This window comes from Borostomias antarcticus (assembly GCF_949987555.1).
Source record: "Borostomias antarcticus genome assembly, chromosome: 18".
Classification (NCBI taxonomy): Eukaryota; Metazoa; Chordata; class Actinopteri; order Stomiiformes; family Stomiidae; genus Borostomias; species Borostomias antarcticus.
This window is the reverse complement of record NC_140251.1, coordinates 13,128,486-13,155,153: the sequence shown is the minus strand read 5'-3', so window position 1 is coordinate 13,155,153 and position 26,668 is coordinate 13,128,486. Positions and strand designations below refer to the sequence as shown.

Here is a 26,668-nt window from a genome sequence, read left to right as displayed (position 1 = left end):
CACTCGGCCATGCTGACTTCAGTACTACAGATAGAGATCTCAGAAAATGCAGGGGGCCTGGAGAGAGGAGGGCAACACAAACTCACCAGCATTGATATCAGTATCAATCCTCGGAAATAAACTAGTATGTGATCAGGTTCAGGAGGTGGATCTGAAGAGATCAGGGGAAGATGGTTAATTGCGGACAACTCAGAAGTTGCCAGCATGAACCTCACCTGGCTGGTTTAGCTGCCATTAGTTGAAGCTGTAAGGTTAGTTGAAGCTGTAAGGTTAGCTTAGCTAACCGACTACCCATGTTTTCTTTACAGGACAAATTACTTGAGTATTATGCAGTTGGGAGAAGGCGATAACCGCTAAATGTGTCAATGGGGATAAAAAATAATTTGCTCACAACACAGTGAGCTATAGGCTAAATAGTTATATGGTTAAACAAAGCTTTGATGCAAAGAATTTTGCATCAATACTTTTTGGTAATCGATTTATTCGAGTTACTTAAGGAATCATTTCAGCCCTACTCTGTATCCCAGGTTTAAAAACAGAGTTCACCCTCAGAAATACTACATGACAGGATGGGTGAAGAGCAGAGAAGAATTTCATCACTGGACGCCCCTGTCATTTGAGTGTGTTTCGGCATCTCTGCCTCCCAACACTGTGCTGTCTCACTGTGTGACAATTAAGATGTTTGTTTGTTTGCTTGTTTGTTTTTGTATTGGCAGATAGCCTGCCCTACAGACCATAATCAAGGAAATACTACTTACACTCAAGTCTAATAAAAGAATGACTAAAAAGAGTTCATTTCTCATTAATTAACACCCACAAAGAAGATATAATTTTTAAATAGTAGGCCTACGTTGCCATATAAATCAAGCTGTCTGGTAGTCTCAGCTTTTAGCTGTCCACGGGGAAGGCAGGCAAAACTCCATGCCATTTAACATACATTTAACATTAAATATCCATTTAACAAGTGCAGCCTCCCATGCCTCAACAACCTAAATTCCAAACCTAAGATCTTTCCTTTCTCACTCCTGCCCATTCCGCTCTGCACACACACATCCCTCTCCTCTTCCCTTTAGTCCTTCCCTTTCACGTGGCACTCCGTCCCTTCCTGAGCTACAGAGCAAATTCCTTGATATATCTAAGCATTGGTGGTTCAGTGGTAGAATTCTCGCCTGCCACGCGGGAGGCCCGGGTTCGATTCCCGGCCAATGCATGATTCCTTTAGTTTTGCTGAGTGGGTTACATTAAAAAGACAAGCCTGCAACTATACAGACAAATATAAGAGTGGTGAGGTGATGTCGTCCGAGTCCGAAATCCCTATGGAAAACGTGAATGGGATTGCGAAAAAATGCATAAAATAAGGTCTGTGTTTAAGAAAAATACATTCTTCTTCTTCGTATGGGTCAGTTGCTGCTTCCTCTCCCCCCCAGGCTCGGGCTGGGGGGCTATCCTTTTACCACCCCGAGCCTGGGTGAGGGGGTCACCCAGGCTATATATCATGACCAGGACATTAACACATTGGTGGTTCAGTAGTAAAATTCCCACCTGCCATGCGGGAGGCCTGAGGTTTGATTCTCGGCCAATGCATGAGTCCTTTAGTTTTGCTGAGTGGGTTACATAAAAAAGATAATCAAACTGTAAATGTGCGAAGTCAAAATCACACATGACATGCTCTCACAAGGGCGTAGGTTTGGTTGCAACATTGTTAGGGACCATATAACAGTGTAGCCTGCATACACAATTTTTGCTGGGGACGAGAGGTTAAACCTCAAATATGCATACATTTATGAAATTGAATAACACTAATACAATGTTCTTAGTGTATCACATCTTGCCTGCTATCGACTTTTGCTGCAGCTGCGTCCCTCCACACTCTCTCTTGGTCGCTGCTGCGTCCCTCCACTCTCTTTCCCTCTCGGTTGCTGCCGTGTCCCTCCACACTCTCTCGACTGCTGCTGTGTTTCATATATAAAAATTTGATAAAAATTGAGATTGAGATGATAATAATAATAAGAAGAAGGAGAATCAGAACCAGAATGAATATGTTACAGATATGGGTCTATGCAAGCTAATTTGCATCTGTAGTCCCCCCTTGGCAGGCACCAAATGGCCTGCTTTATCACAGCATATGAGGCTGTTCTTGGCAGTGTAGACGTGCTGACTGCCCGGTCATCTTCATGGCTCTAGCTAGCTCCGACAACGTAAAAACACATTTTCAAATAGGCTCTATCTTAATAAATCGACCACAGTTTTTGAGACTTAACACTACATTACCACCTAAAAAAAGAATTATAACTCATTCCATATCACAACAACAATATAATTTCAATAATTATGTGGTTTCTTTTGAGTAGCTTGCCGGTAGGACATTATTGAGGCACCCAAAGGTGACGTGGGTGTGTCTGACGTTTCGGACACACCCATTTAGTGGAATTCCGCTATCGCTGTGGTGTGAATTGAGCGTTGGTCTTCAGATCCAGCGAAAATGCAACAATCTATCTCAGCCAATTGAGCCAAACAATTGTTTAAATTATTATTATTATTATTTTTAATACTGGGATGGCACATTCACAGTGGAGGAAAGGGGTAACGGTCTAATGTAACTCCGAACATAACAAGCAAACTAACTCACTCAAAATGGTACCAATTCTGTCCTTCCAAACTATGGGAAGGCCATCTAAATGATCTAATATAACTGCACTCCAAAAATAATGCGAACAAGGTCGCTTAAAAGTTGGTAGGGACAATTTGGGCCTCCCAAAATGTTGGTAGGGACATGTCCCGACCTAGCCTGGTACGACCACCCCGTTCTCGCGAGCTCACATTCTGTTTCACTAACGCAGAGCGAACAGAACATTGTTTCATTGCGGAGTGAAGCAGTGAGCTCGCTAGATCGAGATGGTCATACCAGGCTAGTCCTACGCAAACCTACGTCCTTGTCTCTCACATACTGGAAATATACATGGGACAAAAAGAAGCTCTCTAAACATTCTATAACCTAGCACAAGCGTTCCATCCACTCTACATCCATTTGGTCATTGGTCCCCTTTGCCAAAAAATGGCCATTGTCCACCCTACTTCCAATTTTTGGCCGTTTGTATTCTTTCGGTTCTGTGCGCATGATACTCGCTCGCTTTGAATTAACTCTGGACAAAGACCTGCTCTATTCACACAGTTGGCTCAATCAGCATTCAAGATCTGTTCATTAGCCATGTATATGGTTCACACATACTAGGAATTTGACTAGGGTAAAGGCAAACGCTGTTGTAGAAGACATAGGACAGGGTGCAGAACAGGACGGGACGGTGCAAAGCAATACAAAAACATTGAAAACACAAAATACTAAAAACTGCAACAAAATGCGGGGCAATGTACAAATTACGATATACTGTAAAAAAAAAAAAAAAAAAGAAAGAAAGAAAAAAAAGGATACAGAATGGGGTGTGGTGAGTGTGCAGTGCAGTGTAGTGAGGTGGGTGAGCGGTGTTATGTACAGTGAGTGCAGTGTGTGCGCCGTTAAGGTATATGGAACAATCAGAGGTTATGTGCTAGTGGTGCAAGGGGTATAGAGTCAGTGTGGGTGGAGTGTCGTGGGGGGACATGAGCCTTGTTAATGAGTCTGGTGGCTGTGGGAAACAAGCTGTTTTTGTGGCATGTGGACCCGGTCCCGATGGCCTGCAGTCTCCTGCCAGAGGGGTTGGCCACGATCTTATTGGCCTGTTTTAGGATCCTGGAGGTGTACAGGTCCTGTAGGGATGGCAGTCAATCACCCTCTCAGCGGAGTGGATGATGCAGTGCATTCTGCCCTTGTCTGTTGCGGCCAGTGACCTTATTCACACGGTGGCCATTTCGCTCTTACGTCACACTCAGGGTGGGAGAATGCCGAAGTATCCATAGACCATATAGTGCAAGTTCGTTATAAAAGTGACACTTCAAGATTCTAAATAGTCAAAAATAACATCCAGAATATACTGGAATTATAAACTCATGATTACTGGACTCTTGTTTTTCACCGCGGTAGTTTTGTGTGAATAACGTCAAGTGCCATTGTTTATTGGTGAAAAGGTGATGATGATTATAAGGGCCCACAAGCAAGCAGGGCCCACAAAAAAAACAAGAGGTCCCTCTTTCTATGACGAAATTATTCTGCATGTAGATCAGTCACACTAATGCTTCATCAGAATTCAAATTAAGCCACAAATAATGCAATACAAATGAAAAAAGTTTTAATTTCCTGAGCAATATCCCCCTTCTTAAATGGTTTGGTCCATGCCATGGTTCATGCTGGCAAGTCTCACCTCTTTTGACATTAACGTCACTATACCAGCTGGCTGTCAAATACTAGCACTAATAGCCTAACGTTAAATCATAAACATCATGCCCAAACATAAATCTGGGCACCAGAAAAGAGTTTACAAAAAAGGGGTAGAAAAAAGTGGTGACGAAAAGTCGGAGGGGTAGGGGCCCACACCAATATTCTTTAAGGGGGCCCAGAATTCCTAGCAACGGCCCTGGTTGCGGCTGAGAACCAGACGGTGATGGAGGAGGTGAGGATGGACTCGATGATGGAGGTGTAAAAGATAGGGCTGGGTATCGAGTCGAATTTCAAGAATCGATTCGATATCGATTCACAAGGTTTGGAATCGATTATCACGATTCAATTCGATTCGATTCAATATCGATTCGGTTAGTGTTACTAAAACCTTTTTTTTTTTTTGCTGTAACCTTAATTACATGACTGCCAAGTTATGCAACATCAATACTAGGGCTGGGCATCGATACTGATTTCCAAAAATGAATGAATCATTGAATTAATTAATGAACTATTCATTCCTGCTTTTCATTAATTCATTCATTAAATAAAAGATTGATTTTGGGATTCATTAATCGATTCTGAATCATGTGATTCAGAATCGATGAATCGATTTTTTAAACCCAGCCCTAGTAAAAGAGTACCATCATTGCCTTTGGCATGTTGAATTTCTTCAGCTGCCTCAGGAAGTACATCCTCTGTTGTACCTTTTTTGGTGAGGGAGCTGATGTTCAGCTCCCACGAGGTCCCGGGAGATGGTGCCCAGAAAGCGGGAGGAGTCAACAGTGGTCACTGGGGTGTCATTCGGTGTGATGGGGGAGAGGGAGGCATGTTTGATGCCTTAACCACAGTCAAATTCCTAGTATGTACATGTACTATTAAATGTAAAAATGCATAAAGAGATCTTGAATATTGAATCATGAAACTGAATTTGTACAAGGGAGCTGGGAGATTCCGGTGCAACTGATTCGGATATTTGCGTTCTCACACAACAGCTCAGTGCATGTGCTAAGGGCACTGAAAAAAAGATGTCAGAAGTGGGATTCGAACCCACGCCTCCAGAGGAGACTGCGACCTGAACGCAGCGCCTTAGACCGCTCGGCCATCCTGACTTGCTTCCTTCTCACGCTATTCTGGGATTTTATACGTCACTGCCATCCTGCAATCAGTGTTTCAAGTCTGTAAACAAATTTCTTTAATACCTTGCTGAATTTAACAACCTTCTTAGAATGCACATTTAATCCACTAATAATGTTTCCTTCCAAATCACTATTCTCCTCTCTCTCTATCTCTCCCTCCCTTTAGGGTTGTTTTACAATATACTGGCTGATGGAAAGACCCATCTAGTAAAATCCCATTATAATTTAGTAACGGTGTAAAAAATATATTGGTTTTTCTATTTGCCAATTTTGTATAGTCTAAAAAGTAAATTTATAGCATATTCGGAAAAGACGCACCCCCCATAATGGACCTAAAATGGTATGTTCGTTTGTGGTCGGAGGTGGCAAGTCGCAAGTGGCAAAATACCCACCTCCGACCTGTGTGCATTCCAGCTATATACCATTATATCACAGTTACCTAGTTATATCTATATACCATTATATCACAGTTACCTAGTTATATCTATATACCATTATATCACAGTTACCTAGTTATATCTAGTGCATTCGAGAAACTGGGGGCTGAGAAACATATCCGAATTTGCGACGAGGAAGTGCGAGTTCATGAGGTGTTTTATTTAATCATTCCTAGTAGCAAGTCGCAATTTGCACCTCCCAGTTATAAACGAACGCACCCTATTGACGGTCCCCATGCACGCGCTAGACGCTTTAAGCAACTTCCACAGCTGCTGACTCAGGTGGACTCAGGTGGACTCAGGTGGATTTGAAGCCAGGGTTCCTGGTGAACCACAGGAGCACCATCAGCAGGAACACCACCTGGGTCACCATCTGCAACTTCCACAGCTACGGACTCAGGTGGACTCAGGCGGACTCAGGCTTGAGATTTGCACGAGGTCGCTGGTCAAATTTCACAGAAGAGGCGGCAATGAGACGACAGCGGCAAACAAAGCTTACATTTCAAAAGATCCCATAAACCGAAATGATGGACAAAAACAGGTCGTTGCAGGAATGATGTCAAAGAAGCATAAAGGTGGTCTGGTCGTTAACTACAGTTAGCTAGCTAGCTCAATTGCTAGCTACGTCAGCATGAGTTAGCTTGTTTGCACAGTGTTTACAGAGCTTGCTAGCTGACTAGCCGAAAGTTACAACGTCAGGTCTGGTGTGGGAGTAAAAGCTAATATTGTGAATTGAGAGACTTGCTGGATCGATGCCAGATATAAAGGTGTATTGGTGTTCGTTTTTTCCCTTTATGCCGTTCTTACAACTCTGGCTGCTGACTAACGTTAGCTAACAGTAATTAGCTTCATCACATAGCTAGCCAACGTGATAACATAGCTAGCCAACGTGATAACATAGCTGGCCAACGTGATAACATAGCTAGCCAACGTGATAACATAGCTGGCCAACGTGATAACATAGCTAGCCAACGTGATAACATAGCTAGCCAACGTGATAACATAGCTAGCCAACGTGATAACATAGCTAGCCAACGTGATAACATAGCTAGCCAACGTGATAACATTGCTAGCCAACGTGATAACATAGCTAGCCAACGTGATAACATAGCTAGCCAACGTGATAACATAGCTAGCCAACGTGATAACATAGCTAGCCAACGTGATAACATAGCTAGCCAACGTGATAACATTGCTAGCCAACGTGATAACATAGCTAGCCAACGTGATAACATAGCTAGCCAACGTGATAACATAGCTAGCCAACGTGATAACATAGCTAGCCAACGTGATAACATAGCTAGCCAACGTGATAACATAGCTAGCCAACGTGATAACATAGCTGGCCAACGTGATAACATAGCTAGCCAACGTGATAACATAGCTGGCCAACGTGATAACATAGCTAGCCAACGTGATAACATAGCTAGCCAACGTGATAACATAGCTAGCCAACGTGATAACATAGCTAGCCAACGTGATAACATAGCTAGCCAACGTGATAACATTGCTAGCCAACGTGATAACATAGCTAGCCAACGTGATAACATAGCTAGCCAACGTGATAACATAGCTAGCCAACGTGATAACATAGCTAGCCAACGTGATAACATAGCTAGCCAACGTGATAACATAGCTAGCCAACGTGATAACATAGCTAGCCAACGTGATAACATAGCTAGCCAACGTGATAACATAGCTAGCCAACGTGATAACATAGCTAGCCAACGTGAACACAAACCTGTCTGCGCATTTCCCGCTCGCTCTGCCCAACGTGTTACAACTTTTTAAAGGGCTTAAGCCTCGGATACACTAGAAGACTTTGACAATCTTAACAGATTATGAAATGACCTGGTATACACTAGACTGGCTTTTGCTGATTTTTTGTATGATAAATGAAAAACTGGGTATCGCACATTTAACGACTGGACCAGGTGGTGAGGAGTTACACTACATGATTGCGTCCAGAATCTGCTCAAAAATAGCTCTGACTCGGATCGGGAGAAGTCCTCATCATACACTTGCAGATTTAAATCCGTATCCCTCATACACTTACAGATTTCTGTGCCAAATTGCCACTCCGACTACCCCCAACTAGTGCAGACTGCTGCTGACTAGGACAGACTCGACAGGATTGTGAATCGTGTATAAAATCGGGCATAATATCTTGTAGCATCACATGTTGGACATTAGTAAGGAAAAATGTCGCCAAACCAGTACAGTCTATTAAGCTAAGTGTATTGCTCTCCTTAATGTAGAATGATGAAGTGACAGTCGCAGAACAGTCTGAGAGAGGAGGCAGAGGGACCCAAGAGTTACAGGTAAGGGAACTGACAGCTGAAAGGATAACTTAAGAAATAACACCAAGTTCCCCGTCTTCTTTACAGAGTAGCATAAATATGGTGTATTCAAGATAGCCTAAATATCTTAATGTGAGCTTGTGGTAAATGGATAGAGGTAGTTTAATGGCTATACTGGGGTGACTAGGTGCCCCTCTCTTCCTTACAGAGTAGCATGATTGTGTGTATTCAAACCAGTATAGTGTATTCATAAGTGTATTGCTCTCCTTAATGCAGAATGATGAAGTGACCTTACATGAGAGGCAGAGCGACCCAAGAGTTACAGGTAAGGGATATATCAGTCAGCTGAAAGTGTAGGATAATATAAGAAATCAAGCCACGGACAATTGAATCAAATGCCCCCCTCTTTAGAGTAGCAGATGTATTGTGTAACTAGTTTACTGTAATCATAAGTGTATTGCTGTCCTCACTGTAGAATGAGAAGGTGACCGTACGTAAGAGAGGCAGAGACCCAAGAGTTACGGGTGACAGCACAGCCTGAGAGAGGCAGACAGACCCAAGAGTTACCGGTAAGGGAAATATCAGTCGGCTGAAAGTGTAGGATAACATAAATTAAGCCACAGATACTTATATTAAATGCCCCCATCTTCTTTACACAGTAGCACAAGTATTGTGTAACCAGTTTACTGTAATCATAAATGTATTGCTGTCCTTAATATAGAATGAGGTGACCGTACGTAAGAGGCAGAGAGACGGAAGAGGCAAGGGTGACAGCACAGCCTGAGAGAGGCAGACAGACCGAAGAGTTGTGGGTAAGAGAAATATCAGTCAGATGAAAGTGTAGGACAACATAAGAAATTAAACCACGAACAGTAACATGCGCCCCTCTTCTTTACAGAGTAGCATATGTATTGTGTATTCAAACCAGTTTAGTGTATTCATAAGTGTATTGCTCTCCTTAATGTAGACTGATGAAGTGACTGTACATAAAAGAGGCAGAGAGACCGAAGAGTTACGGGTGACAGCACAGCAGACAGACCCTAGAGTTACAGGTAAGGGAAATATCAGTCAGCTGAAAGTGTAGGACAACATCAATTACGACAGTCTTGGATCATATGCTCTCCCTCACACACTCCTTCTAAACTGAGTTCTTTCTTCACATCCAATAATAGGGCTATGCGAATAATTGTCAGTTTGTATGTCAATATCAGTGTAGCAATATCAGTGTTTGCATTTAAAAAAACTTAATATGTTTGTAAATCAATAGCCTAATAAACAGTAGGTGGATGTGGGCAAAACTCCACCACTGCTAAACCACTCAAAATAATCGGCTAGTTTATAGCTGTAAGTAAAAATGACTTTGGTTAAGTAGATTTTAGACTCACTTTCCCAACCTTAACGTTGAACTCTGGTCCTGGTGCCTGAATTTTGTGTTTTCCTTTGCATAAATAAAGACTGACAAGCATACATTGGTGAATATACACTCACCAAAATGCAGGAAATCAAGTGTCTGAAGCTGGAAATTTTCAGACCCCCCACCCCCCCACTTTAAACTATAACTAGGCGCCCATGCTGACCACTATACGAATGAGGTGTTATGAACATGTCATTAGGGCCCGAGCACTGGCGGTGCGAGGCCCTATTGAAACTCGAAGGATTATTATTCTACCTTCTCCTACCTTCTTCTTCCAAAACAAATGCCTTTTTGGCGGACTAAACATCGATGAAAACGGATTAAACTTTGCAGATACATCAGTCCCGGTGAAAAATTTGATAATTCATGGGTGACGGAAATAGGCGTGGCAAAACGGCTCAAGAGCACCCCCTGGAAAATTTTAAATGGCGAGCCCCACCTTTCAGTTTGATGTAGGCGAACGAAATTCGGAGGGCATATGTATTTCATCGAGACACACTAAAATGTCTCTTGGAGCTATACCCAACATGCAACAGGAAGTCCGCCATTTTGCTCTTAATGTTCCATTTTACCCTTGTTTTTACCATTTCCATGCCTCGTACTTTAACGAACTCCTCCTACAGATTTCATCCGATCAACTTCCTATTCGGTCAGCTTCATCTTAAGACCTTTGTGATCAAAAGTTATCAAAAAATTTAGTTTTCACCAAACACCCTTGTCTTGGCGCCCCGCCAAAGTTTGACATTTCGCCATAAAACACGAAGTCCTCATTACTCCTCCATACATTATCCAATTTGTCCGATATATCTCACGCTTCATGACGGTTCTGCCCTGAACACATCTATGTGTCAGTATTGCGTCATACTTATAGCGCCACCTATTGGTGAAACAGGAAGTCCTCATAACTCCTGCATACATCATCCGATTTGCACCAAATTGCTGACGCTTCATGAAGGTCACCTTCTGAACGCATCTATGCGTCGGTATTGAGTCACACTTACAGCGCCACCTACTGGTGAAACAGGAAGTACTCATAACTCCTACATATGTTATCCGATTTACTCCAAATTGCTCATGCTTGATGAAGGTCGCATCTTGAACACTTCTGTAAGTCAGTATTGCGTCATACCTACAGCGCCACCTACTGGTGAAACAGGAAGTCCTCATAACTCCTACATACATTATCCGATTTACTCCATTTCTCACGCTTCATCAAGGTACCGTCCTGAACACATCTATGCTTCGGTATTGAGTCACGCTTAGAGCGCCACCTACTGGTGACAGGAAGTTTCTCTCAGTACTGGACACCGAAATAGCACAGCCTTTAACGGCACCGCGACGCGCGTGGGGTGCGAGGGCCCGCTCACTGCTGCTCGCAGCCCTAGTTACATATGAATCACATCCATCCTCTGTAGAGATCTTAAATGATAAACATTTTTTTCTTTTGAGAAAAATCAATCTGGAAAGAGAGCTTGTGTACGAGCCAGACGTGAATGTTTTGTTAAACATCCGAAAACTAACATTATTTAAACAAAACAAGAAATTCTGCACACACTAGGACCATGTGAAAGCAGCCCCGCTCAAGCTACTTTCAACTCCCCTCCCCCTCCTTGCACTCTCATTCAAAGCGGAGCAGAGCTGCGTTCAGTTGTCATTGTGGGGCATTAGCTGACTTCTTTCTGTTGACACTGAAATTAAATTGTTTGCATAGTAATGAAAAGGCCGTTAGATTTCACTGTTTCCAGTCTTTGAAAACATGAGTTTATGGTGTTTTTGAGGGATTCTGTCTATGCACCTATGGAGTGTTTTAGCGCCGACGGGCTTATAATGCTTATAATGCTTATATCCAAACCTGTCTTTTAAACCACATTATCTCAGCCTCGGGGAGAAAAGGCTTGCTCTCTCCCTGTTGGGGAATTGAACCCTGGACTCTCGTGGAGAAAAGGTTTGCTCTCTCCCCGTCGGGGAATTGAACCCCGGTCTCCCGCGTGACAGGCGGGGATACTGACCACTATACTAACGAGGAGCTGCTGTATGTCATTCTGCGGGTTTTTGCCATATTTTTTGTTTAATCGTGAGTACTACCTACCGTCAAAGGTAGTGGAGATCACTTTTGATAAATATGAATTGTTCTCAGCCCCAGTGCTTGTGCGCAATCCTGGATATATTGATTATATGGGATCAAACTTAGCAATACAAGTGAGACAAAGTGACATGACTAAATAACAGCAATTACAAAGCTGTCAGACACACCAAAAAAACACTTAACTGCGTTGGCCGGGAATCGAACCCGGGTCAACTGCTTGGAAGGCAGCTATGCTCACCACTATACCACCAACGCATGTGCTAAAGTTGTCAGTGTCATTTCTTTTAGAGCTCTACACAACACAGCTACATGACAAACCAAAAACTGCAGTTAGCTATTACCAAGATTGAATTACCTACTGCTAACATGTAGCTGTAGTTAGCTAGCAAACTATAGTATGATATACTGTACAACCGCCAGATTTCTGATATTGTTTAATTGTATACAAATCAGAGAAACTTTGCTATCACTGTACTATTTCTCTGTGCACATAATATAAATAATGGAAATACTGATGGTCTGCACAAGTTCTCCTTATTGATTAAAGGGGAATGCCGCTGTCATAGCAAGTTTAGCTCAAATATCGCTTTGTTTAGCTCTACGAGTAGTATTGCAACCTTCCACTCAACCTAACAAGTGCAGCCTCCCATGCCTCAACAACCTAAATTCCAAACCTAAGATCTTTCCTTTCTCACTCCTGCCCATTCCGCTCTGCACACACACATCCCTCTCCTCTTCCCCTTAGTCCTTCCCTTTCATGTGGCACTCCGTCCCTTCCTGAGCTACAGAGCAAATTCCTAGATATATCTAAGCATTGGTGGTTCAGTGGTAGAATTCTCGCCTGCCACGCGGGAGGCCCGGGTTCGATTCCCGGCCAATGCAGGATGCTGTTTTTGTATTTGTTTTAAATATAATTTTCATTAAATCAAATATGCATAAATGCACTAAAAAGACACATCTATGCAATCTAACACATCAAAGCAACACAACCTGGATTGAAAATCAAATAAGCCTAATAGAACAGTTAAATTGAGGTAATATTCAAATATTTCCTACAACGTGTCAGGATTTACCAGAAAGATCCATTTTAAATATCTTAATTACACAAGTAAGCTTGCATACCCCTTGCATATTGCTGTCAGACCGCCGGCAACGTTCAGCCCACTTTCTATTGAGATTCTAATAGGTGCAAATTTACCTGTGTTGATAGAGCGCTTTCTCTGTAGTCATCTATTCACATTCTAAATAGGAGACGGTGTGCGAGATGGCCGTGGATGAATCGTGGATTAGTAAACAAAATAAATAAATATATATATTCTATAACTTTACATATATGTGTATATAGTGTATATATATAGAATATATATGTGCAGTGTCATCAGGAGGCACAATATTAGCTACCATAGCTACGCAGATGATACTCAACTCTATATTTCCGTAACACCCAGTAACTACAGCTTGGTTGACTGCCTTGTCAAGTGTATTACAGATATAAATGTATGGATGTCACAATTTCCTCCAACTAAACCAGGACAAAGCAGAAGTACTGATCATTGGAGAAAAAGCTGAAAGAGAGAAACTAGCTGCACACTTAAAAACTCTGGAAATTGACACCAATTGCCAGGCTATCAACCTAGGTGTCATAATTGACTCAGATCTTAATTTCGAAAAACCACATCAAGAATATTACAAAGACATCCTTTTACCACCTAAGGAACATTGCCAAGGTGCAACCCTTTCTCTCTCAGGCTGACACCGAAAGATTAATGCATGCTTTCATCACAAGCAGGCGGGACTACTGCAATGCTCTATCAGGCCTACCAAAGAAAGCAATCTCTAAGCTACAAATAATACAGAATGCTGCAGCAAGAGTCCTCACTAAGACTAGACGAAGGGCACACATCACACCAGCGTTAAAATCACTACACTGGTTACCAGTCAACTCTAGAATAGACTTTAAAATACTATTACTAGTCTATAAATCTCTCCACAGTCACTCACCAGAATATATTTCAGACATGCTTGTTAAGTACATGCCAAACAGACCACTTAGATCCTCAGGCACTGAACTTTTAACAGTTCCAAAAGCCAGGACCAAGAAACATGGAGAGGCAGCTTTTAGTTTCTATGCCCCCAACCTCTGGAACACCCTACCGGAGTGCCTAAGAAGGGCCAAAACAACGGAGGTCTTCAAGCGAGACCTCAAGACGTACCTTTTCGACCTAGCCTACAATCACTAGCAAGGACCTTGAGACACAGAAAGGCAGCCTCAAACCTACCTGTGAATCCTCTGTATACATTGGTATTTATCCTGCTATGCAATGTATGTATATCAAGTAGTGTACAGAAGCTGGTTATCCTGAAACAGGCTTGTTCTGACTGTTGTGTTGCTTCAATGACTCAGTGTGCTACTAACCGTTTTCTGTCTCCCCTAGTGTCTCTCTCTCTCCCTCCTATCCTCTAACCAGGTCCAGTGTCAGCTGCGGAGCTGTGGATATCGTAGTATTTAGTACACACACACACACACGTACACACAGACACACATCAGTCCACATCCGGCTTAGGCCTGGACCTGATGCTCTTAACCTTTCTTGCTCCGAAAATTTAATTTAATGTTATTTATTGTTCTTTAAATGTTCTTAGCCATTAGACAAATATATTCCAGGAGCTTGCCCCAGGTTGCCTGTTTCAATATCTGTGTGGTCTGTATGGCTCTATGTGCTACTAACCCTGCTCTGCCTTCCCTCTCCCTAGTGCCTCTCTCTCTCCTATCTTCTAACCAGGTCCAGTGGATGCCCCACTGTCACCAGCAGACCTCCCGAAGTCCGATAGATACCCCTGTGTCTGCTGTGGATGATGTAGCATGTCCGTAGAATATTCTCTCTCCTATGATGCTTTTAGCCTCTCTCACTCTGAAATGTAAGTTAATGCAATGTATTGCTTTATAAATGTTCTTAGCCGGTAGACAAACATACTCCTGGAGCTTGCTCGATCGCCTTGTTGAGAGGGGTCAGGGAAGAATTTTTACAGCTCACTTATCTGGCCCCCGGGTGATTACTGTTTTTTTTGCTTCCCTCTGGAATATGTAGAGTGGGTCATATGCCCACCTCCCTTGTTCTCTGTAAAGCGCATTGTGTTGCCTCTGGGTATGAAATGCGCTATACAAATAAAGCTTTGATTTATTGATTGATTACATGCCCAGGTAGTCCGCGAGAATAGGGCTAAAGACAGTAGAGGTATTTTCGGTTTCACGTTTAAGTTGTAGGCATACGCTCATATGGTTATCATTTTCCCAGAGGAGAGAGGGGCTTGTATGGCTGCAGAGTGAATGTAGCTCTACCAAAATTAGCCTGCACATAAGCAGTAAAAAATATAAAGGCAATTCACAACCGTTTTTGAGCACTTGAATTGAGTATTTCTCCCGATTGTGCTGTGCAACATATTTGAGGGGTTATTTCACAATATCGGATATATTCTTCCTTGTGTGGGTTTGATGGTGTGTCCTCTACCCCCCAGGCTCGGGGCCGAGGGCCTATCCTTTTACCACCCCGAGCCTGGATGAGGGGGTCACCCGGGCTATATATCCGGGCACACCTCCAGGAGCCATGTCACCGTTTTGTCATCCACAACCGTCAGGCCATACCTTGTCCAAGATAAAGGCCCATTGTGAAAGATTATGGGGTGTGGTAGAGGTGTGGTGTGGGTAATGAATATTCTGATTGCCTGCTAATTAGCCTGCTACATTTGGGAACGGTTGTGACTAAACCATTTTTTCGGCTATTTATATCTAAGATTTTCTAAGTCATTTTTACATCAATAACATAACCAAGACTTGGATGAAGAACTTTCATATTGACAAAACAGTTAATCACTATTGTTTAGGTGTGTTTTTACAGCATTTGTGAAGGCAAAAAAAAATGTCTTTATAGCTTTTGTGTTTGTAGATCTATTTACAAGCCGAATGTGGTACTGATCAAACTATTGATGGCATATAAATGTAGCTGTGATTGTCTTTCAAATAAAAATATAAATCACTTTGGAGCTAGTGTGCGTTAAATTAATGAAATTTAGAGAAGTATCAGACAACACCAAAATCACAAAGCTGAAGAAAAAAAATCAGCACAGACCTGAGGGGGTTAAACACCTAGATCTAGATGCTGAAATGCATGCCGAGGTAGGCTACTGAGCTTGAGACAAAGGACACAGACTGTGAGATAACATATCTTAACATTGCATAACTAAACCAACACAGGCAGACCCAGCGGAGCACCACTATCTCTGACAACTACAAATCCATCTCATGCTAATTCTCCATGCCTGGAGTAGACCGGGGTTAAGGCAGACATGGGAAGTGGAACAACATCCATTCATGTCATTGAGCAATGCTACACATGTTATAAATTGTAACCTCTTCAGAGGGTAGGACTCAGGGATGCTGTAAGCTAGTAGGGAATTAGAGTGGAATAATGTCAATTTAGACCTTACTGAAGTAGGGGAGAAAGGGACTGAGATGTTTCAGGACCACGATTGCCCATTGTGCTGCTGAATGCACAAAGCGCAAACATGTAACTCAGTAGTAGTATCTGTGTAACTCACCATTGCTGTCTCCCTCTGTCTTGGGTAGGCTGTCCTCTCTGGGGGGAGAGCCTGTGTGTCCTCCATCCTCCTCATTTTCATCATCCTCGGGGGTCACCAGTTTCATCAGACTGTGGTTGCAGGCGCTGGCAGCTTCTTTGGTGCCTGGTCAGGAGCGGTTAGAGACCACAACCTCAACAGTAGGTTATACCAAAGTGCTGTAAACAACCTTTGCCCATGAGAAAAAAAACTCAAATATAAAAAGGAGACAGAAAGGTACTACTAAAATGTATAAAATCAGAAAACAATTTAAACTTTCTAAAATGTAAAGACTGGAGGTGTAGGGGTGTGAAGCATGTGACAAAGTCTGATGTAAAAGCTCAAAATGAAGTGTTTGGCACCACCATGTGGTCAGATTTCACACATAAAGGCACAAGCAGGATGGATGCCAGTACAGGGAAACACCCTGGGATTTGTTCCACTAGCGGCCATCCCTTTGAGATCGGACCATTAGAGGGAGATAATAAGAGAATGACGCAAGTGATTTAAGTTGTGCTTGTCAGAACGACAACCTGCATCTACTAGTAATGATGACTGTGAACGGGAAGTGGACTAAGCAAGAAGGATACTCTTCTTGCGGTCGTCGTAGGAGAGGCAGGGCAGGACGGCGGTCAGGATTCCAGAGGAGTACGGCAGGACCACCCTGCCTGCCAGCTGGATAAACTCCCTCATCCACGTCATGGCTGTCAGCTGGATCAAGTCATTAGCTAGGCGAGAGAAATAAAGGAGTCTGGTCAAGATAGAAAAAACAGCAGCCTTTGGACAAGATGTGGAAAAATAGCAAGCATGGCTTGAAGTGGGAGGTGGGGGAGACGAAGGGAGAAGGAAGACAATGGGTTAGATAAAGAAGATAATATTACCACGTTGCAGACAAAAGATACAGAGACGTCATTGGTTAGGAAGAACCCAGAGAGTGAAACATTGTGGATGATTTAGCATGTGAAAGTAGTCTTACTGAGTTTGGACTCGTCAGACACCTGGCAGTGGATGACTAGGATGTTGGCCATCTCAGCAAATTTCACACTGGAGGGGGTCTTCTTGATCTCCTTAAGGAACTCCCCCAAGACCACTTCACACCTTGGGGACACAGAGATCTGATTATAGAGATATTTAAACGTATTCACTTCCATTTCTATCATATCTGCAATAGGCTTGTCACGGTACTTCGGTACTAATTCGGTACTTACATTGCTGCAGTACTGACGGTACCCGTTTTTCCATGGTACCGAAGTTACCGTGTTTTCTATTTCATTTGCTGCTCGTCTTCTTCTACGCTGCTGCGTGCTGCCGTCCAATCACAGTGCACCACCCATGACAGCAGTGTAGAAGAAGACAAGCGCTTGCCTGTGATTCATTTTGTGAAAATATGGGCCGGTTTTGAACGTAGGATTGAACATGTTTATTAGCAGCGCATTTCTCTGCGATTCTTTATCGAGTAGTTTTGATCCCAGAAACAGGCGGAGTGACTGTTGAACCTGATTTCGCTAATGGGGGGATAAGGGACTGCTAGTCCGTCAGGTTAGCAGTAGTGTGAGAGGCTACCTAGTTTAGGTGCTGCAAGACTTAAGCGGAATTATGACTGGACTTTTTCAGTCATCTAGGCTACAACCCCCACGCCTTGTCGAACCCCCTCGAGCCCAACGCAACTGACCGCTAGTTCAACCCAATAACATTACTCATTGATTACTTAAGACTGTCACTACAAAACACTAGCACTAGCGTGTAGCACTGTTGACACTTGTCACGTGGTTTGTCTAAATAACCGCGTCATCATTCGGTCGAAGCCGTGTGATGAGCGAGCAAGAACGCTACACAGTTCAGTTGAATTGCTGCTTGCGGTACTCATGCACGTTGTACTTTACGCGCATGCATGTATTACTCGCACGCGCGCACGCCGTGGTACCGAAATCGGTACAGAGTACCGTGGAAATTTACTGGTACCGGTACCGATTACTGAATTTCTGGTACCGTGACAAGCCTAATCTGCAATGTTACAGGAATATGAAGGAGATAATGGCCTCATGAAAAATAGAAGAGAAAAAGGAGTCATCATACGTCCTCCTGATCTCCTTGCTACTGTCTCCCAGGATCTGAAAGAGCCCATCCAAGATCTCGGGAAGGTAGTCCAGCAGGTTGATGTCTGGGACCGACTCCAGAACCAAGATCTAGGTCAGGGACCAGGGAGAGATGCACATATAGTCAACAGTTAGAGAAACAACTCAAAAGTATTTGAGTATCTGAAATCCTGAGCCTTTGCTCAAGTCTACCTGGGGTGTCATTTAAGTGGAGCTTAAGTTTTTGGGACAAGCACATTGATTACATTGAGCTTGTAAGATCAATCAAGCACAGACCCACACATAAACAAAACAGCAGGCTGAGTGCTCAAGTGGGTTGATGGGTTGAGGCAGGTGAACCAAGAAGGTGCTCTTTAGCAGGGAGTCATAATACCATGGAAAAGGAAAAACTAAAGACAGCTCTTCTGGTACAAAATTAAAAAGCCTTTATTCTTGGGCTAGTTCATAATTAACATATAAAAATGCCTACATGTTTCGGCCAAGAGGCCTTCGTCAGGGCAGGGACAGACCCACACATATTGGAATTTCTTTCAAATTTATTTTTGACCAAGGGAGATGTCTTCCAACCATGATCTGGAAAACCACACACACTCTACTCAGCTGTGAGACTAGTAGACTAGAATTGTACACTGGGAACAAAGTTTAACATTCATCTTAGATTGGACAGAAGAAACAAAAATGGGGCTTATTGGGTTTTCTAACCAGCCGAACAGCTGTACATCGACTCACCCAGGAGATGATGAACTGGCGAGCGTACTGGTTGTTGGAGTAGATCCTCTCACGCAGCAGAGGAACAAACGCCACCAGGTCAAACTTGTTACTCTCTGTCACAATATCCTGGGGACACAAACATCGACTCATCATCAGCAACTGTCCAGCACCCTCAAACACAATGGTGACATCATAAAAAGATAAGTCTGTGAGCAACAGAGTCCAGGGTTCAACTTTGGATCTAGTGTCACACTTATCTGCTGTGACCCACTGAGCTCTCACTAACATCAACAGCATACCGTATGTGATGAAATTCCAGCCAGTCAATCTTCAGTGCTATGTTACAGTGCAATTGTATGCATCACACAATACAATACTTTCTGTATTGTTGTGTGTAGACCATGTGTCATTCTTATCCATGCTGTCACACACGCACAAAACTTCCTTGCAGGTTTTGTTGCACATCACTCCAGTTTCCTCTTATTCCGTTTCCCACTGTGATGTTACCAGCACAGGACTGCTCAAGACAATACTGGACTTGTGACCAGGCCATTGCAGTTCAGTTGAATAGTGCAGTGTGTAGAGAGACAATGTTGTTGTTACACTGTTCATCCTGATAGCCCACCTTCAGTAGTCTATCCAGGAGTTCAGAGCCACTCTTCACATTGGGGTCAGGATCTGCAGCCAACTGGAAGAGAGAGAGTAAACAACATAAACACTAAGCTCAACATAACCAGGATAACTTTTTGTTAGCTATCTTGACTACACCCAACACCCGCAATCACACATAGCTGGTGTCACGACGGTGGTTATAAATTCAACCCAAGTATTCCCAATCTAGGTATGAGCACGTTCATTGTATAAGGGGTGGTGTTCGCACGACATGACAAGGCATAAGGCAGACAGTGTGGAATGCAAGCACACATACAGGGCATCCGGAAAGTATTCATATCCCTTCACCTTTTCCACATTTTGTTATGTTACAGCCTTATTCCAAAATGGATTAAATTATTTTTTTCCCTCCAAAATCTACACACAATACCCCATAATGACAAAGTGAAAAGTTTTTTTGAAATAATTGTTTTTAACCACAGGTGGACATCAACGTGATTGAAGTCCACCTGGTAAATTCAATTGATTGGACATAATTTGTAAAGGCACACACCTGTCTATATAAGGTCCCACAGTTGACAGTGCATGTCAGAGCACAAACCAAGCCATGAAGTCAAAGGAATTGTATGTAGACCTCCGAGACAGGATTGTATCGAGGCACATATCTGGGGAAGGGTACAGAAAAATGTCTGCAACATTGAAGGTCCCAATGATTACAGTGGTCTCCATCATTCGTAAATGGAAGAAGTTTGGAACCACCAGGACTCTTCCTAGAGCTGGCCGCCCCGGCCAAACTGAGCAATCAGGGGTGAAGTATTTTAGTCAGGGAGGTGACCAAGAACCTGATAGTTACTCTGACAGAACTCCAGTGTTCCTCTGTGGAGATAGAACATTCCAGAAGGATAACTATCTCTGCAGCACTCCACCAAGCAGGCCTTTATGGACTTTAAGACTGTCCTCAGTAAAAGGCACATGACGGCCCGCTTGGGAGTTTGCCCAAAGGGACCTAAAGGACTCTCAGACCATGAGAAACAAAATTCTCTGGTCTGATGCAACCAGATTGAACTCTTTGGACTGAATACGTGTAATGTCTGTAGGAAACCAGGTACTGCTCAACACCTGGCCAATACCATCCTTATAGTGAATCATGGTGGTGGCAGTATCATGCTGTAGAGATGTTTTTCAGCAGCAGGAACTGGGAGACTAGTCAGGATTGAGAGAAAGATCCAACCTGTTGGAGCTTGAGAGGATCTGCAAAGAAGAATGGGAGAAACTGCCCAAAAACAGGTGTGCCAAGCTTGTAGCATCATACTCAAGAGGACTTGAGGCTGTAATTGCTGTCAAAGGTGTTTCAACAAAGTGTTGAGTAAAGGGTGTGAATACATATGCACGTGATAATTAGTGTTTTATTTTAAATAAATTAGCAAATTTTAAAAAAGCGTTTTTCACTTTGTCATTATGAGGTATTGTGTGTAGAATAGATCATTTATTTCCAGGCATGGATCAACTAAAATATATTTCTCTTTGTTCCTAGGAACAGGCTAATAAGTCACAGCATAATAGATCGTAACAACAAATGGAATGAAAAGACGTCTTTGCTTGGTTCTACCCATCACCCACAGCCTATTTGGTCAGCACGCGGTGCTTCATCGTTTTGTTCCATAATTTGGAACATAACCTGCTGCAGGATAAGTTACCATGGCGATATAGCCCGGTAAAGAGGTAACCACTGCCGTGCCACTGACAACACATTCTCACAACATAAACATCAATGGCAGGGCATTCATGTCTTCCCACAGCTTTCGTCTTGAGTCTTCCCACAGCTTTCGTCTTGAGCCAGACAACTATGTGCACCGTGTGCTTCTCAACACCCATCTCAATTCATCTACAACTAAAGTGACCCAATGAGCAGACTGCCATTGGGTCATACTTTACCAGTACAGATATTCTATGTATAGGATAGGCCTGAGTCTGGGTATAATGACTGAAATGGGCATATTCCAATAGCCAATTCACGGCAATTGTACAGTTGTTGCATCATATTTTGGTCATACAAATAGCCAAAGGCAGTGGTCAAATGGTATTGGCAAACGTCAAACAATAGGCATACTTTAATGAATTTGCTTGCGTTAAAGTATACGTAATTCAGCGGAGGTGCGTCCAGTGAAGGAGTGGAATAATTGACTGAAGTGCCACAGGTGTGCCTTTCTCAAGCAAATCAGGTGTGTCATAGTATAAAAACAGGCTAGGTCAGTGTGAGAATGGATAAATAAGTATAGAGTTGCAGAGGAAAACAAGCAAACGCTTAAGGCAACACAGGAGGAGATATCCTTGTGCGTAAAGTACAAGAATGCAAATTACAGAGCCAAATAATTATACTACGTAATGCCCTTGGTTAATCCCATGCATTCCCAAAATGATAAATGAAACAACACAATTTAGGTCTATCAATTCAATATCTCTGTATTGTAGGAGGCTATTCAACAGTGATAAACATGAGAAACAAAAAAGAAAAAAAAATACACCCAGGTATATTATTTAAAGGAGTAGTAAAGGGGGAAATCATGTTTAGCCCTGTTTTAAGGTTACTTATGATCATATACAATGGTTCAGATTAAAAAGTTGACAAAACTAGCACTTTTGAAGTCTGATAATTGCTCTACCACCGTTTTGGTCATACAATGGATGTGGGTGGGCACCTTGAAAAATCATTAAAAACATAATCTCACAAACTCAATTTCACAAACTCAATTCAATCTCAGCGCGATGGGCAGCCAAGCGAAAAATGCTCCAGGGGACCTAGTCCCAGGCGAGTTGAACGGCTGTCCACCCAGAGACGGGATCTCTCGTTGCAGCATGAAGTTCGCGGCTAACCCGCCTGGAGCTATTTCGCCTGGCTGCCCATCGTGTTGTTCTGAACAGAATGAATACCACCTACTAGCAAACAAAACGTGTTCAGTCACAATTATACTGTTAAAACTAAGATGCCTGGATTTTTTTTTAAAGTTTTCCAAAGGATATATTTGATGAAAGTAGATTAATAAGCAAGCCGCTTTTCATTGCTAACTCAGAGTGGGGAGAGCCATGAAGGCGCATTGGCATTTCACATGAACGCAATCTGTTCGTGGACTACAAGAACGCATCATTTGATGACTGCGCATGTCAAAGGTATCAATGACGCGTTTTTTTCAAAGATGGCGCGGTCCTATAGGGCTTTACTTTAGAATTTCGAATCCTGGGGGCCTGGTTGTAACTTAACACAGAATGACAGTTGCAACATTAAAGTACACAGCCAGCGGAGGAGTGATAGCCTGATATCAGACAGAATTAGCATTAACAATGATGGTACTCTTCTACACCTCCATCATCAAGGTCCATCCTCACCTCCTCAATCACCACCTGGTACTCTGCCGCTACAGACAAAGACGAGGCTAAACTGCAGAGTGTTCTCCGCTCCACTGAGAAGGTGATCGGTTGCAATTTGCATGACTCTAGGCCCCTGAAGCAGGGCTGGACTGGCAATCTGGCATACCGGGCCAGACCTATTGGGCCGATCTAAAAATTTTATTTATTTTTTGCCAATGAAACGTTATTATTTTTGGGGCCAACGAACGGCCCATAAAGCAGGGACAGCAGCCCATTGGTCCATTTTCTATACTGACACTGGGATGGCCCAATCATATGTAGGCCCCAGCCCTCCCTCTGTCAGTTTCACGTATCAGATGCTTGGGCCGTTAGAGAGCCAAAAGTCAGTGGAGGGAGAAGGATGAATAAAGATAAGCATAAACAAAAGCGCAAGGAGGGCGCGGAGAAATTACGGGCAATTTTTTTTTTTAAATAAATCTTGAGGCGGATGCTGCCAAATGTGCAAAATTCACAGATATGTTTGCTGCATGGGCTGCTTCAACATCTACAGCCGCAGCCGACGTTTTGCAGCGACAACAGGTGCAGGACGTTGAAAACGAACTTGAAGGAGAGTTGGTTGGTGACCATGGTGGCCAGGAGCAGGACAGGGAAGCCGAGGAGGGACAGAGACATGACAAGGCCGAGGAGGGCCAGAGTGAGCAGGAGAGTATAGTTGAAACGGTAAGGAAATGGCGCATGCATTCAAGTTAGTTCACATTTATCCCGTTTAGGCTAACGTTATGCATTTTCAGTAATGCTTATGCGCTTTCTTTTCAGCTGTTCAGCATTCACATGCATTTTCTGCAGGAAATGTAATTTTTTCTAATAAAGATTTTATGTGTTGTACATAAATATTGTTCATATTTATTTATCTAAGTTATGTGCACTCATTTCATTTCAGCGCAGTATAGAGAAATTCAGCGATACTACAACACTATGACAACACTGACACCATGAATCCGTGACATGCCCACCCCATGGCAAAACTAGTCGTTTTGGAAACAGTGAAAATTGTTCCCTCCCTGCTCTTCCTCCTCCATGATGGCAAGAATGGATGAGTTTTGCCTCCAGACAATCCCATGAACAGCTCCACCTACTTTGAGGCAAACTTTGCACAAATCCTGGCAAACATACCTTCAAGTGGCACAACAATTCCCAAATATTCATACTGTCTTCACTTTTGACGATAGCGATACTGGTTTCACATGCCAAATATAGCCCTAAGAGTGTGTATACTCTGTGACCATTATACTTGAAGTTAGATATTCCATACACCCTCAACTCCACTGCTTGGCCTTGGCGTTTTTACCTTGCTGAGTCCATCAAACAGCACATTGAAGTGGGGCAGTACGGCCCCCCTGGCCACCTTCACTATGTTATACAGGGCCTCACAGGCGTAGTAGCGCAGTCGGCTATCCGAGTCATTAAAACAGGTGAGCACCGGTTCAATCAGCTCCTTCAGGTACAGCCCTGAGTCCTGCAATAGGAGAGACATGATTGTCAATGAATGAACGCACCCACACAGATCTCCAGCATTTAGATGAACTAAAACACATACATATGTATTCACATTGAGGCACGATCCACATAGTGAGCAGCTGTGGGTGTAAGAGACTTGCCTTGCCGAGGGCGATGGAGCATGCTGCCAGGCCTATGAGGCCTCCCTTGCGACTGTGAGGGTGCTGGGACAGGGCGAACTCTGAGGCCAGGATCTGGATCACATGTCTGATCTGGGTGGAGTTGTTCTGAGCCACAAACTCCCTCACCAGTCTGTTGAGAGAGTTGTACACCATAGTTGAGTAAAGGGCCTTCTCTAAACTCAGTTTAAGTTAAGAACACAGGAGACTCAAGATATTAGTGGTTAGATGGATATTGACGAGACATTGACAAGAGGCCTATACAATCTAAGATGAACAACCTCGAAGGACAGGAATGTCTGCAATGTAAGCCAGACAAACACAGAAACAGTTAACTATCCCTGGCAGGGATAAATTTTAAGTCCTGCCGGACTAATGCTTCATAATGGGCAAGACATTTAGGAAGACCATACTTGACCTATGCATTTTAACAAATTAAGCAGGCAATGGCAGGACCACCTAATTCTCCATAATCCTTTGTCATTCTCAAGATGTAACATGCTTGTTAATCTTAAGAATTAAAAATATAACTATTCTTATTACAAATTAATCTTAAGTGCTTAAAATAAGATATTCTAAACTAGAAGGACCATACTTTCAACATCGACGAATGTCAATTGATAATTGACATTATACTTCCCGAACACTACTCTGCTACCTCAGGACGACTGGCTGCCCCATCACTCCAAGGCCCCTGCGATCAATCAACATGGTCACGGCTCTTCTCTGTCCTGGCCCCACAGTGTTGTAATGAACTGCCCACTGACATCAGGACAGCAGAGTCGCTGCCCATCTTTCACCCCTTCAAAAAGAACTACCAGGATCCTCCCTCCTAAGCACCCATTATATTTTTATTTTGCTATTCTTGCACAGATTATGCTCTTAGTCACTCGTTTTAGAAAGTTGATGCACTTGTGAGTTCTAGCAAGTACAGTAGCCTAAACTGACTTTTCCTACATTAAATGCAATTATTGTAAGTCGCTTTGGATAAAAGTGTCAGCTAAATGACTAATGTAATAATTTGATGACAGGTCACATGCTTTCTCAGGAGATTCACACCATGATATCATCCTCTGCCCTCAGCCAGGCCTTAAGGAGCCTTCTTCATGTTCTTGGGAATATGTGAGTCATGCTTTCATTACCATACGAACCAATGAGCTTCATCAAGCTTGAAATAAACCTTTAGGCATTGGTGACATGCCACTCCTCAACATACACACAAAACAAAGGAACAAGACCGTCCACAGCAATATCAAATATACATAAGATTGACCAACTTACTTTTCTATCTCGAGGGCAGCAACCTTCCTCTTCTCGTAGAGTTTGTCGTTCAGTGCTCTGACGATATTTGGTGTCAAAGGTGTGAAGTCCTTTTCGGTGTTCATTTTCGTAGGTGTTGAGAGGTGCTTTGAATTCTATATGCGGATTCAGGTACAGCAGTACCTTGACAATTTAGCCTACCACTTATAGAACCAAGTGCTCAATAATATTAAAGCGATTTAAAAGTGTAAAGATTGGCTGGCTTTAATTTTCTGTTTACTTCCTATGACAACTGCATCATTTATTAGATGAAGAAAAACGCTATCATTGCACTTTCGATACAAAGCTACACGACACTAAAAATAGAACACGTGCAAATAAATTAAATGCTGACTGTTGTTACAATGTTGCAGTAAAGCCAACGCTCGCAGTGATACGCTCAAGTGATGGAAGTAACAAACTTGCTGCTTACGTTCATTCGAAGATACAACACTGTCAAACGCTTAGCTTCAATGTTGCGTGCTATTTCAAATCGCTCTTCCCTCTGGGAATCGTAGGACAACCTTATGACAGAAGCGTGGAAGAGATGTTTTTCTAGTCTCGAGGAGCGGATAATGACGATTTGTGGGCTCGATCATGTAGCCGTAT

The 26,668-nt window shown here is 43.0% G+C and overlaps 1 protein-coding gene across 1 annotated transcript in view; it reads right to left on the bottom strand.

The window, feature by feature from the left end:
- Positions 1-26,200, bottom strand: part of vac14 (vac14 homolog) — a 42,062-nt gene extending 15,862 nt beyond the window's left edge. The window contains exons 1-9 of the mRNA XM_084453238.1: positions 26,042-26,200; positions 24,743-24,893; positions 24,433-24,600; positions 19,732-19,794; positions 19,125-19,232; positions 18,376-18,485; positions 17,276-17,397; positions 16,890-17,027; positions 16,282-16,425 (exon numbers count right to left, since the gene is read on the bottom strand). Coding sequence (XP_084309364.1) covers positions 16,282-16,425; positions 16,890-17,027; positions 17,276-17,397; positions 18,376-18,485; positions 19,125-19,232; positions 19,732-19,794; positions 24,433-24,600; positions 24,743-24,893; positions 26,042-26,145 — 1,108 coding nt within the window. The 5' untranslated portion in view covers positions 26,146-26,200. The remainder of the gene's footprint in view (positions 1-16,281; positions 16,426-16,889; positions 17,028-17,275; positions 17,398-18,375; positions 18,486-19,124; positions 19,233-19,731; positions 19,795-24,432; positions 24,601-24,742; positions 24,894-26,041) is intronic.
- Positions 26,201-26,668: the final 468 nt, after the last annotated feature.